At 48.5% G+C, this 26,879-nt stretch overlaps 1 protein-coding gene across 1 annotated transcript in view; it reads left to right on the plus strand.

Annotated features, from left to right (window-relative positions):
* The window catches only part of RNF31 (ring finger protein 31), a 44,248-nt gene extending 19,207 nt beyond the window's left edge, over positions 1 to 25,041 (plus strand). The window contains exons 9-22 of the mRNA XM_053362887.1: positions 2,721 to 3,002; positions 4,787 to 5,050; positions 6,110 to 6,292; positions 7,291 to 7,503; positions 11,295 to 11,468; positions 13,131 to 13,229; positions 14,728 to 14,817; positions 16,268 to 16,382; positions 17,211 to 17,329; positions 18,214 to 18,330; positions 18,463 to 18,520; positions 19,658 to 19,754; positions 21,686 to 21,860; positions 24,657 to 25,041. Coding sequence (XP_053218862.1) covers positions 2,721 to 3,002; positions 4,787 to 5,050; positions 6,110 to 6,292; positions 7,291 to 7,503; positions 11,295 to 11,468; positions 13,131 to 13,229; positions 14,728 to 14,817; positions 16,268 to 16,382; positions 17,211 to 17,329; positions 18,214 to 18,330; positions 18,463 to 18,520; positions 19,658 to 19,754; positions 21,686 to 21,860; positions 24,657 to 24,710 — 2,040 coding nt within the window. The 3' untranslated portion in view covers positions 24,711 to 25,041. The remainder of the gene's footprint in view (positions 1 to 2,720; positions 3,003 to 4,786; positions 5,051 to 6,109; positions 6,293 to 7,290; positions 7,504 to 11,294; positions 11,469 to 13,130; positions 13,230 to 14,727; positions 14,818 to 16,267; positions 16,383 to 17,210; positions 17,330 to 18,213; positions 18,331 to 18,462; positions 18,521 to 19,657; positions 19,755 to 21,685; positions 21,861 to 24,656) is intronic.
* The last annotated feature ends 1,838 nt before the right edge of the window (positions 25,042 to 26,879 follow it).

Genomic DNA, 26,879 nt, shown 5'->3' on the forward strand with positions numbered 1-26,879 from the left:
TAGCCTCACTTCTCGCAATGAGGGAACCGCCAGAAGGCCCTCGGTGTTGGATCTCAGTGTCCGGGCTGAACGATGGGGGTGGAGACGCTCCTTCAGGTATACAGGACCGAGGCCGTTTAGGGCTTTAAAGGTCAGCACCAACACTTTGAATCGTGCTCGGAAACGTACTGGGAGCCAATTCAGATCTCTCAGAACCGGTGTTATGTGGTCCTGGCGGCCACTCCCAGTCACCAGATTTGGGGTTCCTTCTTTTAAAAAAATATTTTATTATTATTTTCCTTATACATACTTTTACAATGCAGTACAGTAAATCATGGGATGTAGGTGGCGCTGTGGGTTAAACCACAGAGCCTGGGACTTGCTGATCAGATGGTCGGCAGTTTGAATCCCCGCAACGAGGTGAGCTCCCGTTGCTCGGTCCCTGCTCCTGCCAACCTAGCAGTTCAAAAGCACGCCCAAAAGTGCAAGTAGATAAATAGGTACCGCTCCGGCGGGGAGGTAAACTGTGTTTCCGTGCGCTGCTCTGGTTCACCAGAAGCGGCTTAGTCATGCTGGCCACATGACCCGGAAGCTGTACCTCGGCCAATAAAGTGAGATGAGCGCCGCAACCTCAGAGTTGGTCATGACTGGACCTAATGGTCTGGGGTCCCTTTACCTTTACCTTACAGTAAATCACATAACTACTTTAGTGTTGTTAGCCGCCCTGAGCCCGGCTTCGGCTGGGGAGGGCGGGATATAAATAAAATTTATTATTATTATTATTATTACTTTAGCTCTACCGAGCTTGCAACTTCCCTCCATCCCTTCAGCGAGTATCCCTTATTTTCTCATATTGCGTATTTTATTTATTTAACCTTATATCTGTAAGAGCTATTTCAGTCCTGCCAGTGTCTTTATAAAGTTTTACAATTGTCTTTTATATACACCATAAATTTACTCCAACTTTCTTGAAACTTCTGATCGTCCTGGTCCCGAATTTTTCCCGTCAGTTTGGCTAACTCTGCATAACTCATCATTTTCGTCTGCCACTCCGCAATAGTGGGAACTTCTTGCAATTTCCAGTTTGGAGAAGCATATTTCTTGCTGCAGCTGTGGCGTACATGAAAAATATGTGATCCACTTTCTTAATTTCCCTCTCCATCAACCCCAACAAAAAGGCTTCTGGTTTTTTGGGGAAAGTGTATTTGAATATTTTCTTAAGTTCATTGTAAATTAACTCCCAAAAGTTCTTAACTTTATCACAAATCCACCATGTGTGGTAAAAGTCTCTTTGCATTTCCAAAATTTTTTGTCCTTCATCCTATACATTTTTGTCAGCTTTAGATGCCACCTATAAGTCATTTTCATTAGTTCTCTTTTAAAGCCGTACCTGCCGTAAATTTCATATTTACATTCCATAACCATGCATCCAATTCAATATTATGGAGGGCGATTTGGGATTCCTAGAGTCCTTTGGCGGCGCTTTCCCTCGGGTTGCTGGCTTAAAACCAACTGGCGCCACACTTCATATATTTATTACGGATACATTTCTTTAGCTGGGTAGGAGAGCTGACGATCATGCCAATGTATTTCACATCCAGCAACCAATGTGGGTTTCAGATAGTACATGGGTAGGGGATGCAGGTGGCGCTGTGGTCTAAACCACTGAGCCTCTTGGGCTTCCCAGTCAGAAGGTCGGCAGTTTGAATCCCCGCAACGGGGTGAGCTCACATTGCTCTGCCAATGTAGGAGTTCAAAAGCATGCCAGTGCAAGTAGATAAATAGGTACCACTGCAGCGGGAAGGTAAATAGCGTTTCCGTGCACTCTGGTTTCCGTCATGGTGCCCTGTTGTGCCAGAAGCGGTTTAGTCAAGGTGGCCACATGACCTGGAAAGCTGTCTGTGGACAAACGCCGGCTCCTTCAGCCTGAAGCAAGATGAGCGCCGCAACCCCATAGACTAGACATAACTGTCCAGGAGTCCTTTACCTTTTTACTTACCTGGTACATGGGTAAAAGGTAAAGGGACCCCTGACCATTAGGTCCAGTCGTGGCCGACTCTGGGGTTGCGGCGCTCATCTCGCTTTATTGGCCGAGGGAGCCGGCGTACAGCTTCCGGGTCATGTGGCCAGCATGACTAAGCCGCTTCTGGTGAACCAGAGCAGCACACAGAAACACTGTTTACCTTTCCCCCAGAGCGGTACCTATTTATCTACTTGCACTTTGAGGTGCTTTCGAACTGCTAGGTTGGCAGGAGCAGGGACCGAGCAACGGGAGCTCACTCCGTCGTGGGGATTCGAACCACCGACCTTCTGATCGGCAAGTCCTAGGCTCTGTGGTTTAACCCACAGCACCACCCGCATCCCTGGTACATGGGTAGATGAGTCTAAAAAGCCCAGGACACAGATTTTTATGGTCCTCTAGCAGCTATTTACCAGAAACGATGTATTTAGCGTTACCTCTGGAAGCATAGACTCAATTCTGACCAAACTAAGCCCCCGGTGTATATTTTGCTCACGAAGCGGGTTCTGTGCAAGGAATTTCCTCTCGCAACCGATCCCAGCCAGCTTTCGCTCTTCTGTCCATCCGCTGACGGGGTGGTACTGCGTGTCGATCTGCATCTTAACCTTAGGGCCGTGGGTTCGAGCCCCACGTCGGGCAAAAGGATCCGGCATTGCCGGGGGTTGGACTAGATGACCCTCGGGGTCCCAGCTCTATGATTCTGTGATTCCTTCCCCTCCAGGCCTCTGGCTGGCAGTGTGAGCACTGCACCTTCTGGAACAAGTGCCCCGGGCGGGTGTGCGAGATGTGCAACTGCACCAGCCAGCGAGGGGGCCCCGAGCCCTCGCGGCCCCACGCCAAGCCAGAGAAGGAGGATGACGAAAGGTCGAGGAAGGGGACGGCGGAGGTCAAAGCCGATCTGAGGAGTCTGCGGAAGGTTCTGCCCATCTCCCAGGAGGAGGCGGAGCAGCGGAGGCAGGAGAAACTGCGGGAGGATGGGCAGAAGATGGTGGCCATGATCCGGGTGAGAATTTGCCGGGGGGGGGGGAGGAATCATCTGACTGTCCACAGGCAATCAGGCTTGCAAGGGGTGGCTGGGTAAGTGGACCTGCAAGACTCCCTGCCTGGCCCTCTCCTCAGGCCACACCCCTCACACCCTTATTTACATGTGATGCTCCGCCCACTTTTGCCCCTGGGAAGAAGGGAACTTTCCCCCCCAGGCTGAAAATAAGGCTTCTCCACTCTCTGTGGGTTAAACCACAGAGCCTAGGACTTGCCGATCAGAAGGTCGGCAGTTCAAATCCCCACGACAGAGTGAGCTCCCGTTGCTCTGTCCCTGCTCCTGCCCACCTAGCAGTTCGAAAGCACCTCAAAGTGCAAGTAGATAAATAGGTACCGCTCCGGCGGGAAGATAAACGGCGTTTCCGTGCGCTGCTCTGGTTCGCCAGAAGCGGCTTGGTCATGCTGGCCACATGACCCGGAAGCTGGACGCCGGCTCGCTCGGCCAGTAAAGCGAGATGAGAGCCTCAACCTCAGAGTCGGCCACGACTGGACCTAATGGTCAGGGGTCCCTTTACCTTTACCCCTACTCCTGGTTTAGATGGTCTAAATGTCGGTATCCCAGACCAAAATGCTTCTACACCCCTGCCCTAATTCTAAAATGGCATTCTGCATTTTCAGCTTGAAAACGGCGGATTATTTTTACACCATGGTGCGTTTGAGTGGGGAGCAGGGAGGGTGTGTTCTAAAAAGCCGTGTTTAATTTCACACACACAGAGAAAGAGAGAATAATTCAGAGTGCTTTTTGAAGGACTTTTTGGTACAAGGCAAAGTAGTTTTGTGTGTGTGTGTGTGTGTGTGGATTTTCAGCTGAGGAATTGGGACGCGGGTGGCGCTGTGGGTAAAACCTCAGCGCCTAGGACTTGCCGATCGCATGGTCAGCGGTTCGAATCCCCGCGGCGGGGTGAGCTCCCGTCGTTCAGTCCCAGCTCCTCCCACCTAGCAGTTCGAAAGCACCCTTAAGTGCAAGTAGATAAATAGGTACCGCTTTATAGCGGGAAGGTAACAGCGTTTCTGTGTGCTGCGCTGGTGCTGGCTCGCCAGAGCAGCTTTGTCACGCTGGCCACGTGACCTGGAAGTGTCTGCGGACAGCGCTGGCTCCCGGCCTATAGAGTGAGATGAGCGCACAACCCTAGCGTCTGTCAAGACTGGCCCATACGGGCAGGGGTACCTTTACCTTTACCTTACACCAAATGGGGGTTCTGCGTGTGTCCCCCTCTTTCAGCTGAGTCCCCAAGGTGGCAATTGAGGGCACCACAGTGCTCTCAGACCCCCTTGTTTGCCCATCAAAGTCCAAGAACCTTCCTTTATTTATTCAGATTTTTTTTGTGTGGACATAGTTGTTCATTTGAGGAGGGGCAGTTGCCTCCTTTCCCCCGCCTTGATTTATTTATTTTGAAGTGTTTTACTTGCGGGGTGGGCTTGTTTCTGAGCATCGTCGGTTTTCCTTCTGCAAAATGGGCATGTCTTAGGTTTCCCCTGGGGCCTAAAAGCTTTGGGAACCTCCTTTTCAGCATTTTCTGTTAGCGTGACCGAATTTGGGGCAGGGAGGAGGAGAGATCAGAATTGCAGGGGGTGGCTGCGGAGACCCCTTTTTCCTGCGCAAGTATCTGGCCTTCCTTCTCCCTCCTGACCCGGCTGAGAGAGTTGCCGACCAGCTTGAAAAGCCCCTTGCTGGATTTGACCCAGGCTCGGACCTCCTGCACTTTTGGACCCGGGCCTCGAACCCTTCCTTCCTTTTCCCTGCAGGAAGCGGAAAAAGTCGGCGTGGCCCCCGAATTGGTGGCAGCCGCCTTGCGCTACTCTGGGGCAGAGCTTCCCCTGGCGTGGCTGAATTCGGAGCTCCCTGGGGTGCTGGAAGGCGTGGCTGAGCTGGCCACGCAGCGAGGGGAGCAGGAGCCCGGCGGAGGCCTGGGGGTCTTGACCCGCCAGGAAGTCCAGGCGGCTTGGACAGAGAGCCTTGGGGACGTGGATGAGGCCGTCAGCCGATGCCTCAGCGCACGGCGTAGGAAGGTCAGCCGGGACGGGACGGGCCTCTGGAGAAAGGGGTCGTGTTGTAGGGGGGAAATATTTTGGGAGAACACAGCATGGGCTGTCGAGGGTCGTTGCAGGATGTGGCCGGAGCTTGGAAAATGGGGGCGGACTTAAAGGATGGTCTGGGGAAGTGGGCGGGGCCAGGTCAGCCAATCAGGATAGGTTCTGGAGAAAGGGGAGGTGCTTGTGAATTGGGGGTGAATGGGAGGAGATGATGGACTTTTTGGAGCTGGACGACCTGACTGGAAGAATCCACGAGCAGAAAGAGGAGGAATCTCAAGAAGATTGGAAGAAATTCAAGGATTATTTAGCTAGATATTCTAAGATAATATAAGCAGAATTACTTGTCAGTACCTAACTGGCCTAGGAGTAAATTATGTTGAATTGTATAACATCATGGATTGGAAACATTAAGAAAAGAAAGAAAGATGCTAATTGAATAAGTTAATTTTATTGGAAAACTGCTACAATGAGTTCTGTGGAAACTCAGCTAGGGGGGGATTCGAGGAAGTGATTTAATAATGATAATTAAATTGGGATTTTAGCAGTTAGATTATATGTTTGTTTGTCTTTTTTATATTCTATTGTTTTTCTTTTATGTTTGTTATAAATTTGGAAAATTAATAAAATATTTGGGGGGGGAAGAGGGGGAATGGGAGGGGCCTATATTTTGTGGGTGGAGCCTCGGGGCAGAATTCGCACCTGAGCCAATGAGAAATGGGCAGCCGGCTGAGGAGAGGGCAGTGAAGGAGCCTGGGATTCATTAAGAATAGGAACAAGTTGCGGGTGGGAAAGGAAAGAGGGAGGGAAGCTGTGCTGAGTTTGGAAAAGGAACGGGCTGCTGGGCTGGAAGGGGCAGGGATGTGCTTGAGGCAAAGCTTTATTTGAGCTCCCTCAGTCTCAGTCCCTGGATGTGCCCCTCCAGAAAAAAAAATGGTAAAAGAGCTCCTCTGAGCACATGCAGAGTGCTTTTGGAAGCCGAGCTCTGCACTGTGGGCCACCGGAAATATGCCCTGAATACGCCCTCTTTCCATGCAGTTGCGGGAGCTGAAGACGCTGGGCTTTGAGGAGCGTGGCCCTGTTCTGCAGGCCCTGTACCAAAACAATGGGGATCTGTGGCGAGCCTTGACACAGCTGCAGTGCCAGCGGTTGGAGCCCTTTCTTCAGCGCATGTGGGAATACGAAGACCCACCCTTCGACTTCCACAGCCCCGACCGACAGGTGAGAGAGAGAGAGATTAAGTCAGGAATGCCCAAACTTTTTCCAAAGAGGGCCAGATTTGAAGAAGTGAACATGCGTGAGGGCCGACCGCAGATGTTGAGCTTTTTTTACAATTTTACTTCAAAGTTGTTGAGCTTATTTTAGGATTGAAGTTGCTTCAGTCCCCAGCACATATATTCTTCATCATCAACCTTTATTACGGTCCAGAGACCCAACAAATCGTTACAAAGCAATACACAATTCACACAGCCTACCTCCAGGTTAAACAAGTATTTCGTTCAGAATATAGGGATCATTGGTTCTTACAACTACCAATAAAAACTTTGCCACGGCTAATGTTCTGGCATTTCTCCGGTCTTCCAATAGGAACTTGACATAGTGAGCCTCTGATTTTCCCGGGAAAGGTACCAGCAAGGGTAATATCAGTTCAGCCCTGGCCTGCTCATATTTTGCGCAGTGCAACAAAATATGTTTTATGGAATCGATGTCTTGAGCACACGAGCAAAGTCTGTCCTGGTAGGGAACTCCTCTCAACCTGCCATCCAACACTGCAGAAGGAAAGACGTTTAGTCTGGCTTTGGTGAAAAGCCTTCGATAATTTGGTACTGTCAGCTTTTTAATGTAAGATGTTAACTTAAAGACATGCCCATATTGTACTCCTACTGCCAGCGGACTACAGACTGTGTGCGATCGAGATCGCAAGTCACTGTGTGCATTATCCCATAATCTTTGCTTTAACGTCTTTAGGGCGCATTCATAACCCAGGTGATACAGTTGGGGGGGGTGACAGACCAATAGAGGTGGCTTTTTTAGCCATGGTTTTGTGCGCATATATTGCCACAGGGGCCAGATTAAATCGACCGGCAGCAGGCCGGATTAGGCCCCCAAAATGGACTTTGGACATGCCTGGATTATGGTCTTTCGGAGGTGGCTGGAGGGGGGGCAGGGACGCCATGATCCTTCCTGTTGCGCTGTCTAACTCGTTCTCCTCCTTTCAGGCTCTCCTCCGCCGCCTGCTGGCCTCGCTTTCCCTGCCGAGCTGGGGCCGAGCGGAGCTGGTGGTCTCCTTGATGCTTGAACAGCCGAGTGAAGGTGGATGGGAGCTGGCCGACATCGTGGAGGCCGTCAAGGCCTCGCCTAGCCGGGACTTCATCAAGCGTCTCTTGAGCTGGGAGTGCGCCGTCTGCAGCCTGGCCTTGCCCCGGAACAAGGTACCAGACGCGGCTCCTATGCTGGGTCCTGGGAGAAGGTTCACTCTCTCATCCTGCAGCTCAGTCGGTGTTGCTCTTTAGGAATTACCACGGTACCTTGGTTCTCAAACTTAATCCGTTCCGGAAGTCCGTTCCAAAACCAAGGCACACTTTCCCATCAAAAGTAATGCAAAATGGATTAATCCTTTCCAGACTTAAACCCCTAAAACAGCAACTTAACATGAATTTTGCTATCTAAAGAGACCATTGATCCATAAAATGAAAGCAATAATTAATGTACTGTCCTATAAAATAAGCAAGACGGTACAGTGGTACCTCGGATTAAGAACTTAATTCATTCTTAACCTGAAACTGTTCTTAACCTGAGGTACCACTTTAGCTAATGGGGCTTCCCTCTGCCGCCGCACGATTTCTGTTCTCATCCTGAAGCAAAGTTCTTAACCCGAGGTACTATTTCTGCTTTAGCGGAGTCTGTAACTTGAAGCGTCTGTAACCTGAGGTACCACTGTATTGAAGATAATAGAAATTAAATTTTTCTTTCTTTCTTACCTGCACTGATGATAGTCACTGTTTGGATGAGGGGCTTTTATCCATTTCTGCAGTCACACAATCAGTCAATGAGTAGCTGAACTGGGTTCCACACAGTCACAACAACAAATGAACTGAAAAAGCCTCAAAAACAAAAACACAAAAGAAATAGCATAAACAAAAGCACCTAACTTAATCTGGTCCAGAAGTCCGTTTGAATTCTGAAATGTCCGAAAACCAAGGCACAGCTTCTGATTGGTGCAGGTGCCCCAGAAACAATAGCCAACAGCCGCATTGGACCTTTGGCTTCTAAAAAACGTTCGGAAACCGGAACACTTATTTCCAGGTGTTTGGCGTTTGAGAACCAAGCTACCACTGTGTTCCAAAGTATGAAATACAGAGCACAAAATAGAGTTGGTATACGATCACAGAGCCTCAGAACCTTGATTACATCTTAATAGCAAAGCTTGTCATAATTGCGGCTTAATAGCAGCCTGCTGCCTGGCTCTGGTTGGGAACTCAAAGGGACCAAAAAAATCGGTGTGGTTTTCAAAGGTTCAGTCCGGCATCTTGCGTCCAGTTGTGTCCTAGCATAAACTAAAACCTCCTTGATCTCCGGAATCGCCATGCAAAATTTGGTTATGATACCTTAAGAGGTGTTCAGATACAGAGAGAGACAGACTTTCCAAAATACTGTGAAATATAAGAATTGTTCTTCAAACTATGATGGCTTACCAGATCTACTGTCATACAAGCAAAAAGAAAACCTCACCTTTATATTGGCAATTTGTTTATCCTTTTATAACAGTAAGGTAAAGCTGAATCATTATATTCTCTCTCTCTTACGTTCCATCTTAGTTATAATTAACGCAACAGCCTGCAATAGATTTTGGTTAAACTTGCATTTATGTCATCATAGTAGCGTAGTTTTTGCAATGGCTATCAAAGGAGCTCAAATGCAAACAATTGCTATTTTTTTTAATATAAAAAAGCATATTTGGATAGAAATTAAACAGTCGTTCTCGAAACTTCGGTTGCTGATTAATTTGTACTTTCTGGTATGTGTCTTTGGAATGTAATGGGATTTTATATTTGGCTCTGGTTTAGGAGACCTTCAGTTTTAAAAATCCTCCCAACTTGCTTATCTGTGGAGGCAGAACGTTCTGTCTGGCGTTAACTGTTTTTCTTTAGTCAAGGTCAGGTCAACTAGCCTGAAACATTCTTATTTCTGCAGAAATAAAAGCTGCACCTTTGTTTGTGTGGATCATCTGCTCTGAGATGATCTCCCATAGCCTGTGCCAAGTGAGCGGGGGTGTCAGTTGCAGCTGCAATATTTAATTTTAATTGGATTGGTCTGTTTAAGTCTGGTATAATTGACTTATGTAGGGCAACTGGGAAATTCTTTTGGAGGGGGTTGGGGGTCTTAATTGTCAGCCACGTTACTTAAAGACATCAAATTTGTCCTGTTCAGTTAATTTTCATTTGCAGTATTTTACTTCCTGGGGCTCGGAGGATATTTCATTTACTTCTTTACTACGTTTGTTATCAATTGTCCTTGTATTTTTGCAACCGGCTTTTGCGTGCAGCGGTTATTTTGATCCTAAAGAGGATGGTGCTCTGTTTAGTTGTCGGTTGTGTTTTGTAGAATGCAGAAATTCCCTGGCTTTTTTTGGTACTGTTTCCTGTTTAACCTGTGCTGTAAACCGCTAGAGGTTTGTTTGAATGTAAGCAGTATATAAATTGCCCGTTAATAATGCTAAATATTAGGGACGCGGGTGGCGCTGTGGGTTAAACCACAGAGCCTAGGACTTGCTGATCAGAAGGTTGGTGGTTCGAATCCCCGCGATGGGGTGAGCTCCCGTTGCTCGGTCCCTGCTCCTGCCAACCTAGCAGTTCGAAAGCACATCAAAGTGCAAGTAGATAAATAGGTACCACTCTGGTGGGAAGGTAAATGGTGTTTCCGTGCGCTGCTCTGGTTCACCAGAAGCAGCTTAGTCATGCTGGCCACATGATCCGGAAGCTGTACGCCGGCTCCCTCGGCCAATAAAGCGAGATGAGTGCCGCAACCCCAGAGTCGTCCGCGACTGGACCTAATGGTCAGGGGTCCCTTTACCCTTTACCTTAATGCTAAATATTAGTCTCATAAGCACATAAAAAGAGCCTGCAGGATCAGGCCAATGGCCAATCTGGCCCAACATCCTGTTCTCCCATTGGCCAAGCAGATGCCCCAATGAGAAGGATTGATCCTGAATTCAACAGGGCTCTCCCCTCCTCTGGCCTTCAGCAACAGGAATTCAAAAGCATTGCTGTCTCTAGCCAGTGCCGGATTTACCTGTAAGCTAAACAAGCTATAGCTTAGGGCCCTGCTCTCTTGGGCCCCCCAAAAGATGTAAAGGAAAAAACCCTGGATGTACATTTCCAAAATATAAGATAAAAAACAAATACAGTGGTACCTCGGGTTACAGACGCTTCAGGTTACGGGATTTCGGGTTGCGCACCGCACCGAACCCAGAAGTACCGGAACAGGTTACTTCTGGGTTTCGGCGCATGCACAGAAGCACTAAATCACGCTTTGCACATGCGCAGAAGCGCCGAATTGTGCACAGACGCGGTGCTGCGGGTTGCGAATGGTGTGGGTTGCGAACCGGAGCACGGATCACGTTCGCAACCCGAGGTTCCACTGTAAAATAAAACCTACATACAGCAACAGTGTTTTGTGTTATGTAGGCTCCTATGATGTAAGCTAGCCTGCTCCCTAAAATATCCCTTGTTTGCTCCTTTCTATATAGAGGGTGCCTACATTCTACACGGACTGGTTGCATGGCAACATGGGCAAAGGCTTCAGATACCTATGAGGTCCATAAATGATCATATAGCATATATTCAACCCAAAAAACAGTGACAATTTGTTGTTGACAAAGGACAGCTGGACATATAAAGGGCCCCATTACCTTCAGTAGCTGAGGGCCTCATCAAACCTAAATGCGGCCCTGCCTCTAGCTGTGGAATCAGAGCACAGCCATCGTAACTAATAGCTATCGATAGCCCTCTTCCCCTCCAGGATTTTGCCCAGTCCTCTTTTAAAGCCATCCAAATCAGTGGCCACCCCTGTCTCCTGTGGCAGAGAGTTCCGCAGTTTAACTAAACGCTTGCGTCAAGAAGTCATTTCTTTTATCGGTCCCGAGTCTTCCTTCGTTCACCGTTGTGCGATGCACACGGTAGAGTCTCACTCAGCCAGTCTGTTCTTGTGTGTGTTTTTTCAGATGCAGTCGCTGACGTCGTGCGAGTGCACGATTTGCCCGGAATGCTTTGCCCTGCACTTCACCATTGCCGTGAAAGAGAAGCACATCACGGACCTGGTGTGTCCGGCCTGCTCAGAGCCTGAGATCAGCGACGAAGGAGAGCTCATCAACTACTTCTCCACCCTTGATATCCAGGCATGTCCTCTCTGCACACTCCTACATCCTAGATTGTTGTTGTTTAGTCGTTTAGTCGTGTCCGACTCTTCGTGGCCCCCTGGACCAGAGCACGCCAGGCACTCCTGTCCTCCACTGCCTCCCGCAGTTTGGTCAAACTCATGCTGGTCTCTTCGAGAACACTGTCCCACCATCTTGTCCTCTGTCGTGCCCTTCTCCTTGTGCCCTCCATCTTTCCCAACATCAGGGTCTTTTCCAGGGAGTCTTCTCTTCTCATGAGGTGGCCAAAGTCTTGGAGCCTCAGCTTCAGGATCTGTCCTTCCAGTGAGCACTCAGGGCTGATTTCCTTCAGAATGGAGAGGTTTGATCTTCTTGCAGTCCATGGGACTCTCAAGAGTCTCCTCCAGCACCAGAATTCAAAAGCATCAATTCTTCAGCGATCAGCCTTCTTTATGGTCCAGCTGGAGCCAGGACTGGCAAGCCACTCCAGTATCCCTGCCAAGAAAACTCTATGGACAAAGACAACAGGCATCCTAGATACATTCCCCAAATGCCAAATTTCCACTCCATGCTAACATCTGCTTCTCCATAGAAATGCAGCCTGTGTTTCTGTGACGTCCCTTTTAACAGGTCCTTGGTGCCCATTTTAATTTAGATTTTTTTTAAGAAATTGGGAAGGAAAGCAAGGAGGGAGGAAAAGTGCAGATTGAACTGGAGGGGGGCTGACCTTTCCTTACTTGCCAGCCCTTCTTTTCGTGTAAGGGTCTCCTGTAGGGTCCAGCTAGGAGAGGGAGTTTCTGAGCTCCGCTTTCAAAGAACCTTCCTTCCAGCTCACCTCTAGGGGGAAAATACAGTGGTACCTCTGGTTAAGTACTTAATTCGTTCCAGAGGTCCGTTCTTAACCTGAAACTGTTCTTAACCTGAAGCACCACTTTAGCTAATGGGGCCTCCTGCTGCCACCGGAGCACAATTTCTGTTCACATCCTGAAGCAAAGTTCTTAACCCGAGGTACTATTTCTGGGTTAGCTGAGTCTGTAACCCGAAGCATATGTAACCTGAAGCATCTGTAACCTGAGGTACCACTGTAGTTTACATGTACAGAATCAGACCATAGGCCCATCCACCCCACTACCGACCACGCAGACTGAATGTCAAAACAGAAAGAATTTTATTGGGGAGAAAAGTTGGCCAAAGGAGGAGAAAGGGAGAGCTGTAAACGCAGACTAGGAAATAAAAATTGTATAGCCAATCCAACATGTTACATGTTACATGTACAGAAACATAGCTGTCAACTTTTCCCTTTTCTTGCGAGGAATCCTATTCGGAATAAGGGAATTTCCCTTAAAAAAAGGGAAATGACAGCTATGCAGAAGAGAGAATTTTAGGTGAGAGCATCTTTGACTTCAGGAAGGAAGGAAGGAAGGAAGGAAGGAAGGAAGGAAGGAAGGAAGAATGCCACACCCTCATAAAACTCAATAGCCTATTTTATAAGATGGAAAGTTGTTTAGCTCAGGGGCCGAACAAGTCCCGCCTCTGTTGTCTTCAAGGGCAGGCCTGCTGTTTCCTATCCTGTCTTGACTGCCCCTGAAAAGACCTTTTGTTCTATCTCTCCCATAAAATAAAATAAAAAAGGAAACACCATTTGTCTGTTTCCCATATTCTGCTTCCTTTACCTCCCCACAGCTGCGCGGTTGCCTGGACCCCGAGACCTACGAGCTCTTCAACAAGAAGCTGATGGAGCGCGTTCTTATGCGTGATTCCAAGTTTCAGTGGTGCACGCATGTGAGTAAAGGACTGTTTTGGGGAGGGGAAGAGTTTATCAGGGAGGGAGAGGCTGGGTGTAAAAAAGGGCCTCCTCCCGAAAGACAAAGGATGAATCGTCTGGACTTTGAAACTAGTCAATGTGTTTCATATCTAAAAAGTCTGCCGCCTTGGTCACACTCTAGCGTGACTGAGAGACGAGGCGGGGCTTTGGAGGTGCCTTAATGGAGAGGTGAAATCGCTGAAAACCTGTCCCCCTCTCCACCCTGCAAGTTCATTTTTGTGCATTTAGGTCTTGCCCACCTCTGAGGTGCTGAAGATGATGTTCTTGGCTATACTTGGTTAGCTGCCTAACACCGAGCGAGGCCCTTGGGCCGTCTAGTTCAGGACTGCCTGCACCGACCGGCAGCACCTCTCCAGGATTTGGGTCAGGGAGTTTCTCCCAGCCCTACCTGGAGATGGCAGGATTTGAACCCGGGACATTCTGCGCGCAGATTGTTCTACCCCAGAACTAGGCCCCTTCTCACTACCTATGGTTGTGAACGGGATCCGTTCCGGAGGCCCATTCGCAACATGAAAAGAACGCAACCTGCAGCGGTGCGTCTGCGCACACGCGGGTTGCGATTCGTCGCTTCTGCGCATGCGTGTGACATCGTTTTGCGCTTCTGCGCATGTGTGAGCGGCGAAACCCGGAAGTAACTACTGCAACGCACTCTATGTGGGGCTACCATTGAAGGTGACCCGGAAACTGCAATTAATCCAGAATGCGGCAGCCAGACTGGTGACTGGGAGTGGCCGCCGGGACCAAATAACACCGGTCCTGAGAGATCTGCACTGGTTCCCAGTACGTTTCCGAGCACAATTCAAAGTGTTGGTGCTGACCTTTAAAGCCCTAAACGGCCTCGGTCCTGTATACCTGAAGGAGCGTCTCCACCCCCATCGTTCAGCCCGGACACTGAGATCCAGCGCCGAGTGTCTTCTGGCAGTTCCCTTGCTGCAAGAAGTGAGGTTACAGGGAACCAGACAGAGGGCCTTCTCGGTAGTGGCGCCCACCCTGTGGAACACCCTCCCTTCAGATGTGAAGGAAATAAGCAGCTATCCTAACTTTAAAAGACATCTGAAGGCAGCCCTGTTCAGGGAAGTTTTTAATATTTAACGCTGCACTGTTTTTAACACTTGATTGGGAGCCGCCCGGAGTGGCTGGGGAAACTCAGCCAGATGGGCAGGGTATAAATAATATTATATTATTATTATTATTATTATTATTATTATTATTATTATTATTATTATTATTATTCCGCATCGCTATGAGGCGTATCCTGAAAGAACGTAACATGAATTGGATGTAACATGAGGTATGACTGCAATAGGCTTGTTTATTCCCCACCTGTCACCTCCTCCTCAATTGTGACAAATGTCCGGCTCTTCTAAGAGCCTGGGGTCGGGAGAAGGGACTCCCAGGATGCCTTGCGACTGCTTCTCCTCTTCGCTTCTCCCTTTCTTTTCCTCCTCTCTCTAGTGCTCCTTCGGCTTCATCTACGAGTCTGAGCAGCTGGAGGCCAAATGTCCGCAGTGCCGCAAGAGCTTCTGCGTCCAGTGCAAGCGTCAGGTGGGTGATGCGGCTTCCTGCAGGGTGGTTGTGGAGCAGCGAAGGGGCTGCCATCGTGCTGGGAGCGGCTGTGTCTTGCGAGGAGACTTGGGGTAGCCATTTAGGTCCATAGAAGTCTCTCACACAAACAAACACACTCTCTCTCAAAGCTTCGTTGTTGCTTTTTTCTTCCCAGAAACCCAAGAAGCCAGTCCATTGTTGAGGTCAGGGGATGGATAGATAGATAGATAGATAGATAGATAGATAGATAGATAGATAGATGATAGATAGATAGATAGATAGATAGATAGATAGATGATAGATAGATAGATAGATAGATAGATAGATTGATTGATAGATAGATGATAGATAGATAGATAGATAGATAGATGATAGATAGATAGATAGATAGATAGATAGATGATAGATAGATAGATAGATAGATAGATAGATAGATGATAGATAGATAGATAGATAGATAGATAGATAGATAGATAATTTATTACGGTCGGAGACCAGCTTATACAACACACTTGGGGGTACAATCCCAGAAGGAAAACAAACATTTAAGACAATGTACAACAATAAATTTAAGGGACACGGGTGGCGCTGTGGGTAAACGCCTCAGCGCCTAGGGCTTGCCGATCGAAAGGTCGGCGGTTCGAATCCCCGCGGCGGGGTGCGCTCCCGTTGTTCGGTCCCAGCACCTGCCAACCTAGCAGTTCGAAAGCACCCCCGGGTGCAAGTAGATAAATAGGGACCTCTTACTAGCGGGAAGGTAAACGGCGTTTCTGTGTGCGGCTCTGGCTCGCCAGAGCAGCGATGTCACGCTGGCCACGTGACCCGGAAGTGTCTCCGGACAGCGCTGGCCCCCGGCCTCTTGAGTGAGATGGGCGCACAACCCCAGAGTCTGTCAAGACTGGCCCGTACGGGCAGGGGTACCTTTACCTTTTTACAACAATAAATTTAAAATTTTTAAATGTGATAAGCGTATAGGCACCGGCCTCTCCTGGTATGCCCCGCGGAGGACTTTACGGTCTTCAAACAAAAACATCTTGGAGATCCCGGGCCACAGGGAGGTTAGGCTGGCCTCAACCAGAGCCAGGACTTTTTCAGCTGTGGTCCCGATCTGGTGGAACGCTCTTTCACAAGAGACTAGGGCCCTGCGGGACTTGACATCTTTCTGCAGGGCCTGCAAGACGGAGCTGTTCCACCAGGCCTTTGGCCAGGGCACAGCCTGACCCCCTCTCTCCTTCTGTAATCCTCATAGAACTCTAGCCCAATAGTTGCCATTAATTTGATTCTGAATTGATTTTAGAATCCTGTGTTACTTTTATTGCCGCTCTGAGCCCAGCTTCGGCTGGGGAGAGCAGGATATAAATAAAATGTTATTTATTATTATTAAGGAAGAGAGGGCAAATGTTGGCGCCCTCCTCAATTCTTTCTCCTCTTTTCCCCTTTCCCGGGCCAGTGGGAGCCTCAGCACCAGGGCCTGACTTGCGACGAGTTCCTGGAGTGGAAGCGGACCAACGACCCCGAGTACCAGGCCCAGGGCTTGGCGGTCTACCTGCAGGAGAATGGAATCGGTAAGGGTTCCTGTTTACCGGAAGGTTGGCGGTTCAAGCACACCCTGGGGCAGCTGTGGGCAGGATTCCTTCATTCTGAGGAAATCTAAGCACTAGGAAGCCCTAGAGTCTCCCACTGCTTGGAGATCGGAGTGGCATGTATCAAGCAATCAGAATCATAGAATCGGAAAGGACTGTGTGGGTCATCTAGCCCAACCCCTTGCGATTCAGGAATCCTTTGACCAATGTGGGACTCAAACCCAGGACCCTGAGATTAAGAGTTTTGGTTGCTGCGTCCTGGCAGGGGCAGAGCCTTTCGTTATCGCCCAAAAAACCCGCCGGCCGGCAGAAGGAGAGCGAATAAAGTCTAAAAAGGTAAAGGGACCCCTGACCATTAGGTCCAGTCGTGGCCGACTCTGGGGTTGCGGCGCTCATCTCGCTTTATTGGCCGAAGAAGCCAGCGTACAGCTTCCGGGTCATGTGGCCAGCATGACTAAGCCGCTTCTGGCGAACCAGAGCAGTGCACGGAAACGCCGTTTACCTTCCCGCCGGAGTGGTACCTATTTATCTACTTGCAGTTTGACGTGCTTTCGAACTGCTAGGTTGGCAGGAGCTGGGACCGAGCAACAGGAGCTCAACCCATCACGGGGATTCGAACCACCAACCTTCAGATCGGCAAGTCCTAGGCTCTGCGGTTTAACCCACAGCGCCACCCGCGTCTAGCCCTCGATAAAAGATTGGCCAACATCATAATTGTGGCGACCCTCAGCAGAAGGGACGAGAGCAGCAAATCTCCTCCATTTCTCTCTGCCTCCTAACCCTCCTCCTCCCCCTTCTCCTTCCTTCCAGCGTGTCCGAAATGCAAGTTCTCCTACGCTTTGGCCCGCGGAGGCTGCATGCATTTCCAGTGCTCCCAGTGCAGGCACCACTTCTGCAGCGGCTGCTACAGCGCTTTCTATGCCATGAACGTAAGGGAGCTCCGAAGGGTGCTTGTCGAGGGGTTGCCAACTGGGGGGAAGGCAGGCGGCGGCTCACAGAAGGCCGGATTCGGCTCATGGGCTTCTGGTTGCTGATCCCCTGGACCCAAACGCTCGTCCTTGTTAGAGGACCAGGGCGAAGGAAACATCTTGGGTACATTTCTTTGTGGTGTCTCATGTTAACGGAAAAATCCGAGGGCTCCCTTGGACAAAAACAGACACCAACCAGGATAACTTGGAGCAAAACAGCAGCCTGTAGGCTTGGCCTTTATTGATCTGTTGCAACAGGGTGCTCCCCTCACTTGCAGGAGAGAGGAAAGACGCATAAAAAATGGTGTGCAAGGTCTTATAAAGACTTTTGAAATTGCCACCCTGTAGATCAAGACCACCCCCAGAAACATCATACGTACATCACAGAAGGGGTGTAACCTAAGACCACGCCTCAGATACATCACACCTACATCACAGGAAAGGCGGTCCAAAATAGAAATTTTAATATTGTTTTTCTCCTGTTTTTGTTTATCTCCTGTCTGACAGGTTACTTGATTGGATTTCCTGGGTAGCCTGGCCAGTCTTTTTTAAATGATAAATACTTAGTTCCTGGGCCAGGTCACAGGCTCACACCCTATTCAAACACGAGACATACCCTTAAGACAGGATTTGTGAAGGAAAAGACAATGGGGAGGCTTTTCCACTTTGACCTTGCAGAGAAAAGATTTGATCAGTTTAGGAATCAAAATGGTTCCAGGTTAGCCTTCCTGTGCTGATCTATGTATGTGCTTGGTTGGTACACTTATGAACATTATCATATATTTAAGAGCATAAAATTCCTGTTACACTCACAAACTCGCTTTCTCTCGCCCTCCCGTCTCCAGCAGAAATGCCCCATCGCCGAGTGCCCTATAAGGCGGTCCCTCCACGGCCACCACCCTCGCGACTGCCTCTTCTACCTCCGCGACTGGGACGTGCCTCGCCTGCAGCGCCTCTTACAGGTCGGTGTAAGAGCAAGGCATGATGGGTAGGGTGCAGGAGGGAGAAGCGGGGGGGGGGGAGAATATTTGTGGGTGGGGAAGGCCGCGCGAGGTGTCCCTTTGGTGTTCACGCTTGACATCTCCCCATCCCAGGACAACAACATCGTGTTCAACACAGATCCTCCGGCCGGGACCCGCGCCACCCCTGGAGGTGAGTGCTAAAGGGCTCCTGCATTGCGGAGGGTTGGACTAGATAGCCGCCAGGGGTCCCTTCCAACTCTATAGTTTCTCTGACGCGTAGGGAAGCCTGGCTTGCCGAGAGCATGTCTGCGTTCTCCGTCCTTACTTGCTGATCGATAGATTTTTTCATAACCTAATTTGCTTGGGGGGGGGGTGTTGCAAAGGCTTTTGGGTAATGTGGCACGTCAAGGAGGGAAGTGGTTTCCTGTGTGGCTGACGGCCTTTCCTCTTTTAACGGTCCGTCTAGGATTTTGTGTTTTTAGGGTGCTAAGAGTTCATTGTTGGGGATCCCAAACTCCTCAGAAGTTGTATGAACCACAAAAATTAGAAACATTTTAAAAATACTGAGCACCTTATAACGCTTTGAAATAAATAAAACGGTACTTAAATTGGGTCTAGCCCTACTTTTGGACGAGTGGCGAGGGCAGTTTTATTTAAGCCGGGTTTTTCAGAACCTTTGTTTTTAACTGGTATGTCCCATGGAGGACCTTACGGTCTTCAGATAAAAACATCTTGAAGGTCCCGGGCCACAGGGAGGTTAGGCTGGCCTTGATCAGAGCCAGGGCGTTTTCGGGTGTGGCCCCGATCTGGTGCAACGCTCTGTCCCAAGAGACTAGGGCCCTGCGGGACTTGACATCTTTCTGCAGAGCCTGCAAGACAGAGCTGTTCCACCAGGCCTTTGGCCAAGGCACAGCTTGACCCCCTCCTTCGGTAATCCTCATAGAACTCTCTCCCAATGGTTGCCATTAATTTGATTTTGAATTGATTTTAGAATGCATTTCAATTAATTAATTTTATGTAAACTGTGTTACTTTCATTGTTGTTAGCTGCTCTGAGCCCGGCTTCAGCTGGGGAGGGCGGGATATAAATAAATTATTATTAGTAGTAGTAGTAGTAGTAGTCTTCTCTTGTTGTGAGTTTTTAACTCCCGTTATATTTTGCTTCTTAGTTTGGGGTTCTTTTTTTGAACTCCTGAATCACATTTTCTCCTGTATCGCTTACACATTGTTGTCGGTGTAAGCCCCCTTGGTTATTTCTGCGAAATGGCAGGGATGGACAAACAAACGCTAAACTTAATATGGCGACCGTCTTCCCCCTCCTCTTTCAGGCGGATGTCGTGTGATGGAGCAAAAGGAGACCATGAACGGGCTGAAGGATGAGCCGTGCGGGAAGGAAACCCAAGCTGGCTACGCTGGCCTTTGCCAGTGAGTGACGCCATTTTTGTGGGAAACCGTAGGCTGGTTTCTGTGGAAAACTGGGGGCTGGTTTCTGTAGTTGCACAGCCCTCTCTGGGAGTGTGTGGGGTGTTTGGGAGGTTGGGGTGTTGGGGTCACATGGTGCTCCTTCTGGGATATTTTGTCCACCTTTGGTCCTCACCCTGCACTCGGCTCTCACCTGTGGCTCCTAGAAGCTGTCAGGATGCGACAGCGGCCGCACCCCTGGAACGGCTTCGACTGGCCAGCTAAACCAGGTGTGGGGAGCTGGTGGGTCTCAAAACCTCGGGGAGTTAGGGGGCTTCCGCTGCACGCAAAGACAGGCTCTGGGAGATTGGGTCTAATGGTCAAGATGGCCGTTTCTGCACATACAGCAGGCTTCCTTAGCCTCGGCCCTCCAGATGTGTTTTTAAAAAAAATAATTTTTATTAATTTTCCAATATAAATTTATACAAATTTTAACATCAAATTCTCATCAACATCTTTTTTCTTTTGACTTCCATCAACGTGTCTGATCATTTTTCGTAGTTCTATCTTTTCTTCACATTTATTAATTTAATATTGCACTGAATAAATAAATATTATCTTGTCATATTATTTAAACAATATTTCTAACACACCTTCTCACAGAGCTTCCTGGAAACTTACAAACGTTATGTGTTTATCACAAGTATTTTTAATATGGTCTGTAAATTTATTCCAGTCCTTAGTGAATCTTTGATCACGTCGGTACCGAGTCCCTCCAGATGTTTTTGGCCTACAACTCCCATCATCCCTAGCTAGCAGGACCAGTGGTCAGGGATGATGGGAATTGTAGTCTCAAAGCATCTGGAGGGCCGAGGTGGAGGAAGCCTGATGTAGAGGAAATTGAGGGGCAGATGGGGCTTGTCCACCTGAGTCTATCCAGGAGAAGGAAAGCTCTGATCCTAAATCTCCGCTGTCTTGTGGAGTGGAGTGGAGTCCCAAAGATGGTTGGATGACACCTTGTATGTCTCATTCCGGCAACTCCTTCAGCCAATCTGGTGCCAAACGTCTTGCTTTGCTTTGCTTTGGACCACATCAGCCAAGCCAAGAGGGAGGGTCTTGTCATCTGGGCAGCCCAGAACCTCCAGACACACTGCCCAGGCTTGCGCCCAAGGAGGTCACTTTGTTGCTGCTAATGCAGCCTTTTAACTTGTTTTTAAGTTGTATTTTAATGACCGTATTTTTCGCTCTATAAGATGCACCAGACCACAAGACGCACCTAGTTTTTAGAGGAGGAAAACAATAAAAAAAGTATTCTGAATCTCAGAAGCCAGAACAGCAAGAGGGATCGCTGCGCAGTGAAAGCAGCAATCCCTTTTGCTGTTCTGGCTTCTGGGATAGCTGTGCAGCCTGCATTCGCTCCATAAGACGCACACACATTTCCCCTTACTTTTTAGGAGGGAAAAAGTGAGTCTTATAGAGCAAAAAATACGGTAATTGTTTTTATATCTGGTGTTAGCCGCCTTGAGCCCGGTCTTGGCTGGCGAGGGCGGGGTATAAATAAAATTATTATTATTATTATTATTATTATTATTATTATTATTTTGACTTCACCCCCAGAGGCGCACTCCATTGTCTCTCAAGACAGACGGATGCCAACAACGTCCCTCTCTTATTCTCCATCTGGGCAAGTGAGAGGAATTGCCACAGGCCCACGGACAGATTAATTAACATTTTGGGCCCAAAGTGAGGCGGTGTGACATGGGGGGGAATCTCTCGGGGCCAGATAGAGAAGACCGTAAGCATTGACGTTCCCAGTTCCCATGTTACGTGATCGTCGAGAGACTTGGGGTGTGTGGACGCGGAGGGGTGGTGTGGCAGAGAGAAAGGGGCCGATTTATTGTGGGGCGTTAAGGTGGCAGGAGCGCCGCAGTGATTGACGTCCCCCCTGCTCCTAGGGCACACTACAAGGAGTACCTGGTCAGCCTCATCAACAGCCACTCCCTGGACCCAGCCGTCCTCTACACCTTGCAAGAAGTAGAGAATGTCTGCCGGCGACACTCCCCTGCTGCAATGCTACCACCTCGAGCGCCGGCCGAGGATGACGAAGCTTATCGAGGGCGTTTGGTCAAGGTGAAAGGAAATTATCTGAGGCTGGGGGGGGGGGAGAGAATCCCTGGAGTTTGTGCTGGAAAAGCTTGAGAGTTCCTTTCTTGCTGTAACTGACTCATTTTTATTACAGTGGTACCTCGGGTTAAGTACTTAATTCGTTCCGGAGGTCCGTTCTTAACCTGAAACTGTTCTTAACCTGAAGCACCACTTTAGCTAATGGGGCCTCCTGCTGCCGCCGCGCCGCCAGAGCATGATTTCTGTTCTCATCCTGAAGCAAAGTTCTTAACCTGAAGAATTATTTCTGGGTTAGCGGAGTGTGTAACCTGAAGCATATGTAACCTGAAGCGTATGTAACCCGAGGTACCACTGTATTTGTAAAATTATATCCCACTTGATTATCAGAATTATAGGGTTCGAAGGGACATCCAGGTTATTCTAGGCCAACCCCTTGCAGTGCAGGAATCTCTACTACAGTGGTACCTTGGGTTACATACGCTTCAGGTTACAGACTCCGCTAACCCAGAAATAGTACCTCAGGTTAAGAACTTTGCTTCAGGATGAGAATAGAAATCGCACGGCGGCGGTGGCAGCAGGAGGCCCCATTAGGTAAAGTGGTGCTTCAGGTTAAGAACAGTTTCATGTTAAGAACGGACCTCCGGAACGAATCAAGTTCTTAACCCGAGGTACCACTGTAGATCATCCATGGCAGATGGCTGTCCAACCTCTGCTTAAAAACATCGGAAGGCAGGCCTGTTTAGGGAAGTTTTTAATGTTTGATGTTTTATCGTGTTTTTAATATTCTGTTGGGAGCCGCCCAGAGTGGCTGGGGAAACCCAACCAGATGGGTGGGGTATAGAGAACAAATAAAAATAATAATTGTTATTATTTTATTAATTGTTATTATTAATTGTTAACCTCCAAGGAAGGGAGAGTCCACCACATCCCGAGGGAGACTGTTCCAGCTCAGTCGGTAGACTCTTAATCTCAGGGATATAAAAAGAAAAGAAACCTCAGTGCCATTTAGAAAAAGAATAAAATGATCAGTAAAAAATAATTATGAGCCAACTATTTAATATATTCCAAATAAATAAATAAGATCCATGATAAGGTAAAAGCAGATTAAAACACACTTAAGCATTCTATGTCTAGGTAAAAGGTAAAGGGACCCCTGACCGTTAGGTCCAGTCGCGGACGACTCTGGGGTTGCAGCACTCATTTCGCTTTATTGGCCGAGGGAGCCAGCATACAGCTTCCGGGTCATGTGGCCAGCATGACTAAGCCGCTTCTGGCGAACCAGAGCAGCGCACGGAAATGCCGTTTACCTTCCCGCCGGAGCGGTACCTATTGATCTACTTGCACTTTGACGTGCTTTCGAACTGCTAGGTTGGCAGGAGCAGGGCCCGAGCAACGGGAGCTCACCCCGTCATGGGGATTCGAACCACCGACCTTCTGATCGGCAAGTCCTAGGTTCTGTGGTTTAGCCCACAGTGCCACCCGCGTCCCTTACGTGTCTAGGTAGGCTAGTCTAAACAAAAAGTTTTTTAGCAGGCGCTGAGAAAGTAACACAGTGATGGCGTCTTCGTGATGTCATAGACCAGGGGTCTGCAACCTTTAAGACAAAAAGAGCCACTTGGACCCGTTTCCGAAGAAAAAAAACCTGGGAGCCGCAAAACCATTGTGACATTTAAAACAAATATATCTCCGGAGCCGCGATCTGACAGCGGGCGGGAAGGTGACGTTGGGACGGTGCGTGACTAACGCACGCACCGCCCCCATGCGACGTCACAGCCAGTACAGCGCCCGCCACAGTGGGGAGTGTCGGGGCGCACAATGCGCCTCCTCCCCTCGCTAGTATCCGCCCCGGAGCCGCGGCAAAGGTGTAAAAGAGCCACATGCGGCTCCGGAGCCACGGGTTGCAGACCCCTGTCATAGACTTACACAAATGTAGAGCTGGCCAGCAAGACAACAGCAAGAACCTACCAACAGCATTCAGATCAGTCTGTCTAACCTGATCCAATAACACACATACACACATACACACACACACACCCCACTCGCACATGAGAACAAATTTCAGTACAGCTAAACAAAGACAGCCAACCACACCCTTGGCCAATTCCAACCTCTCTCAGCACCAAAGGAAAACAAGGAAATAGTAGAGAGAACCCACACAAGTGATGCTTACGCAAAACTACACTAAGTTGAATAGAAGCATTGCCGTCCCACAATTCCCCCCTCCACCTCATTCCCCCTTCTCTTCCTAACGTAACACTAATGTCTCAACAAACGAAACTGATCTGTAGAAAATGTAACTTGAAGAAAGAGACATTGCACATACTTTTGTAAACCAATAAATCTTTCATTAAAATATATTAGAAATGCCTCCCCCCCCAAAAAAAATTAAGAGTTGGAAAGGGACCTGGGGGGGGTCATCTAGTCCACCCCGCTGAAGTGCAGAAATGTCAACAGGCAGGGAGTTCCAGCTGCCACACATGAAATCGATTTCTTACAAACGAGGAGCGGGTATTGTGTGGCACTTGCCGGTTCTGCAGATCAAAGCGGTTTAGTGGGAATATCGGGGTTCGGCAATCTCAGAGGGAAACTGGTCCCAATCGACTTTAGATACTAATCGTTATGCCATGAACTCGAACCCGGTACATCTAAAGCGCCAAAGGCCAGGGCAAAGAGCTTGGGCGCCAGCATAGGGTGAGCCCTGCGTCGCCAAGGTTCCAGACCCACCTCTGTGGGGAGGGAGCCCCACAACTTAGGGGCTCCTTTACCTAACCTCCCTTCCCTTTTGTTTCCAACCTGCTACAGATTCTGATGGATCAGGAGCCTCTGGGGCCCCAAATCCCACGCCGAAGGAAGTAGGCGGCCTTCTCCGGCACTGAGAGGAATCGGGAGGCGTGCGGCTGCAGCCTGGCTCCCTCTTGGGGAGAGTTTGTCTGGGGAAAGCTGACCGAAAGCAGGCCTTGCGTCTTCAGGAAAAGCCTCCTCGCTGGGCAGGAGGAGCAATGTTAATATTTCTTAAAAGTCTTTTTATTTGGAGTTTCCGAGGTGCCTTTCTCAACGCTGTCTTCCTACTGCTCAGGGATGGGACCGGCCGCATCTCGTTGTGGTCTGAGACCCGAGCCCTTCCCATTCTTTCCTTCTCTCCCCCATCATGACTCCGAATAAACCGTTCTATGTTTTAAAAGAACAACCGCAGTGTGACGCTCCTTTTTTTTGCCGATTCGGGCACTGCCCGCCTCGGTCCCATCCTTAATGCTTTCCCAGTTCCTGTAGTTTATGTACTGTATTTTTTGCTCTCTAAGACTCACTTTTTCCCTCCTAAAAAGTAAGGGGAAATGTGTGTGCGTCTTATGGAGCGAATGCAGGCTGCGCAGCTATCCCAGAAGCCAGAACAGCAGGAGGGATTGCTCCTTTCACTGCGCAGCGATCCCTCTTGCTGTTCTGGCTTCTGAAATTCAGAATATTTTTTTTCTTGTTTTCCTCCTCCAAAAACTAGGTGCGTCTTATGGTCTGGTGCGTCATATAGAGCGAAAAATGCGGTATTTACTATTCCTTTAGAGCAGCACATCTAACTCCCAAAAGATAGCAATCTACTCACAGTGCTCAAATCCTGGCTGTGATCTACCCATTGTCCTTGCCAGGCAAACTTGTTGAGCTGTTTTTGGGGGGAGGCAAAGTTGTTGAGCTTATTTTCTTGCTTAATAAAGTTTTTTAAAACAATCTTAAAATACACACAAAACAAACATACAGTACAAGCATTCTAAAAGAAAAAAGAACTTAATTACATATAGAATAAAAAATAGTAAAAGAAACTCGACTACACCAATTGTACTATTTTGCATTCATTTTTTAAATACAGTTTCTTATTAATATTCTTCTATATCATAGTTTAAACTTTTTCTAACGCTTCCTTTTTTTTAAGGGGAACCAAAGTTGTTGAGGTGGGTTTTTTTTTCATTTCTTGGGATGATCGCTCAGGGTCGCCCCACAAGCAATCGGTAGATCACGATCGACCTGTTGGACGTGCCTGCTTTATAGCATTCATACGTCGTTCTTTGGCCCAAACGAGGTTCCCAGAGCATAGCTGTCAATGTTTCCCTTTTTTTAAGGGAAATTCCCTTATTCCAAATAGGATTCCTCGCAAGAAAAGGGAAAAGTTGACAGCTATGTCCCAGAGCAGCTTACGCACAGTCAGCTGAGACAAGAGGGTCCCTGAAAATCTGAGAAACCACGACATGCAAGGAAAAATGGACAGGGAGGGAAGAGGAAAACAAATCAAACTTGGTCCCTGATTCTTAAAACAACCATTCTTATAAAGGGCGGCAGGCACAGTTCAGGGACAGAAGGCGCCTGACAGAACTGGTCTGTCTCTCCCTCTGAGACAGCGACTGATTTTCAGAAGCACTGTCTCTGACAGGGGAGGTAGATTTCACTATTTATTGGCCCCCGAAGCTCGAGGAAGCTCTGCCCTGTGTTTCTAGAGGGTCGGTTTGGTATTCGGCAGGAAGGTCTCAAGAACAGGACAGTCTCGGAAACGGTATCATTCCGGTTGCCGCACTTCAATAAGGATATTACAGAGCTGGGAAGGGTTCAGATATCGCAGAGCTGGGAGTGTTACAGAGCTACAAATTGATCAAGGGGCTGGAAGCGGCTTCTCCCTGAGGAAAGATGATAACATTTGGCACTTTTTAGCTGAAGCTAAATACGTTTTCCCCCCAAATCTTTTTATTGATTTTCCACATTTTTCACACAAGAAAAAGCAAAAACACAGAACAAAGACAATAAACTAAACACACACAAAATTATTACTTCAAATACCTAAATCTCTTAACATTGTTAAAAGCTATGTTAAACAATGTTAAAAGCTAAATACATTTAAGGCACATGGCTCCCCCCCCCAAAAAAAATTGTGGGAACTGTCGTTTGCCCCTCACAGAGCTACAATTCCCAGCACCCATATCGAACTACAGTTCCCAAGATTCTTTGGCGGAAGTTACGTGCTTTCAATGTACAGTGTGTATGGAGGCT

The sequence above is a fragment of the Podarcis raffonei genome, chromosome 13, assembly GCF_027172205.1.
Source record: "Podarcis raffonei isolate rPodRaf1 chromosome 13, rPodRaf1.pri, whole genome shotgun sequence".
NCBI classification, from domain to species: Eukaryota; Metazoa; Chordata; class Lepidosauria; order Squamata; family Lacertidae; genus Podarcis; species Podarcis raffonei.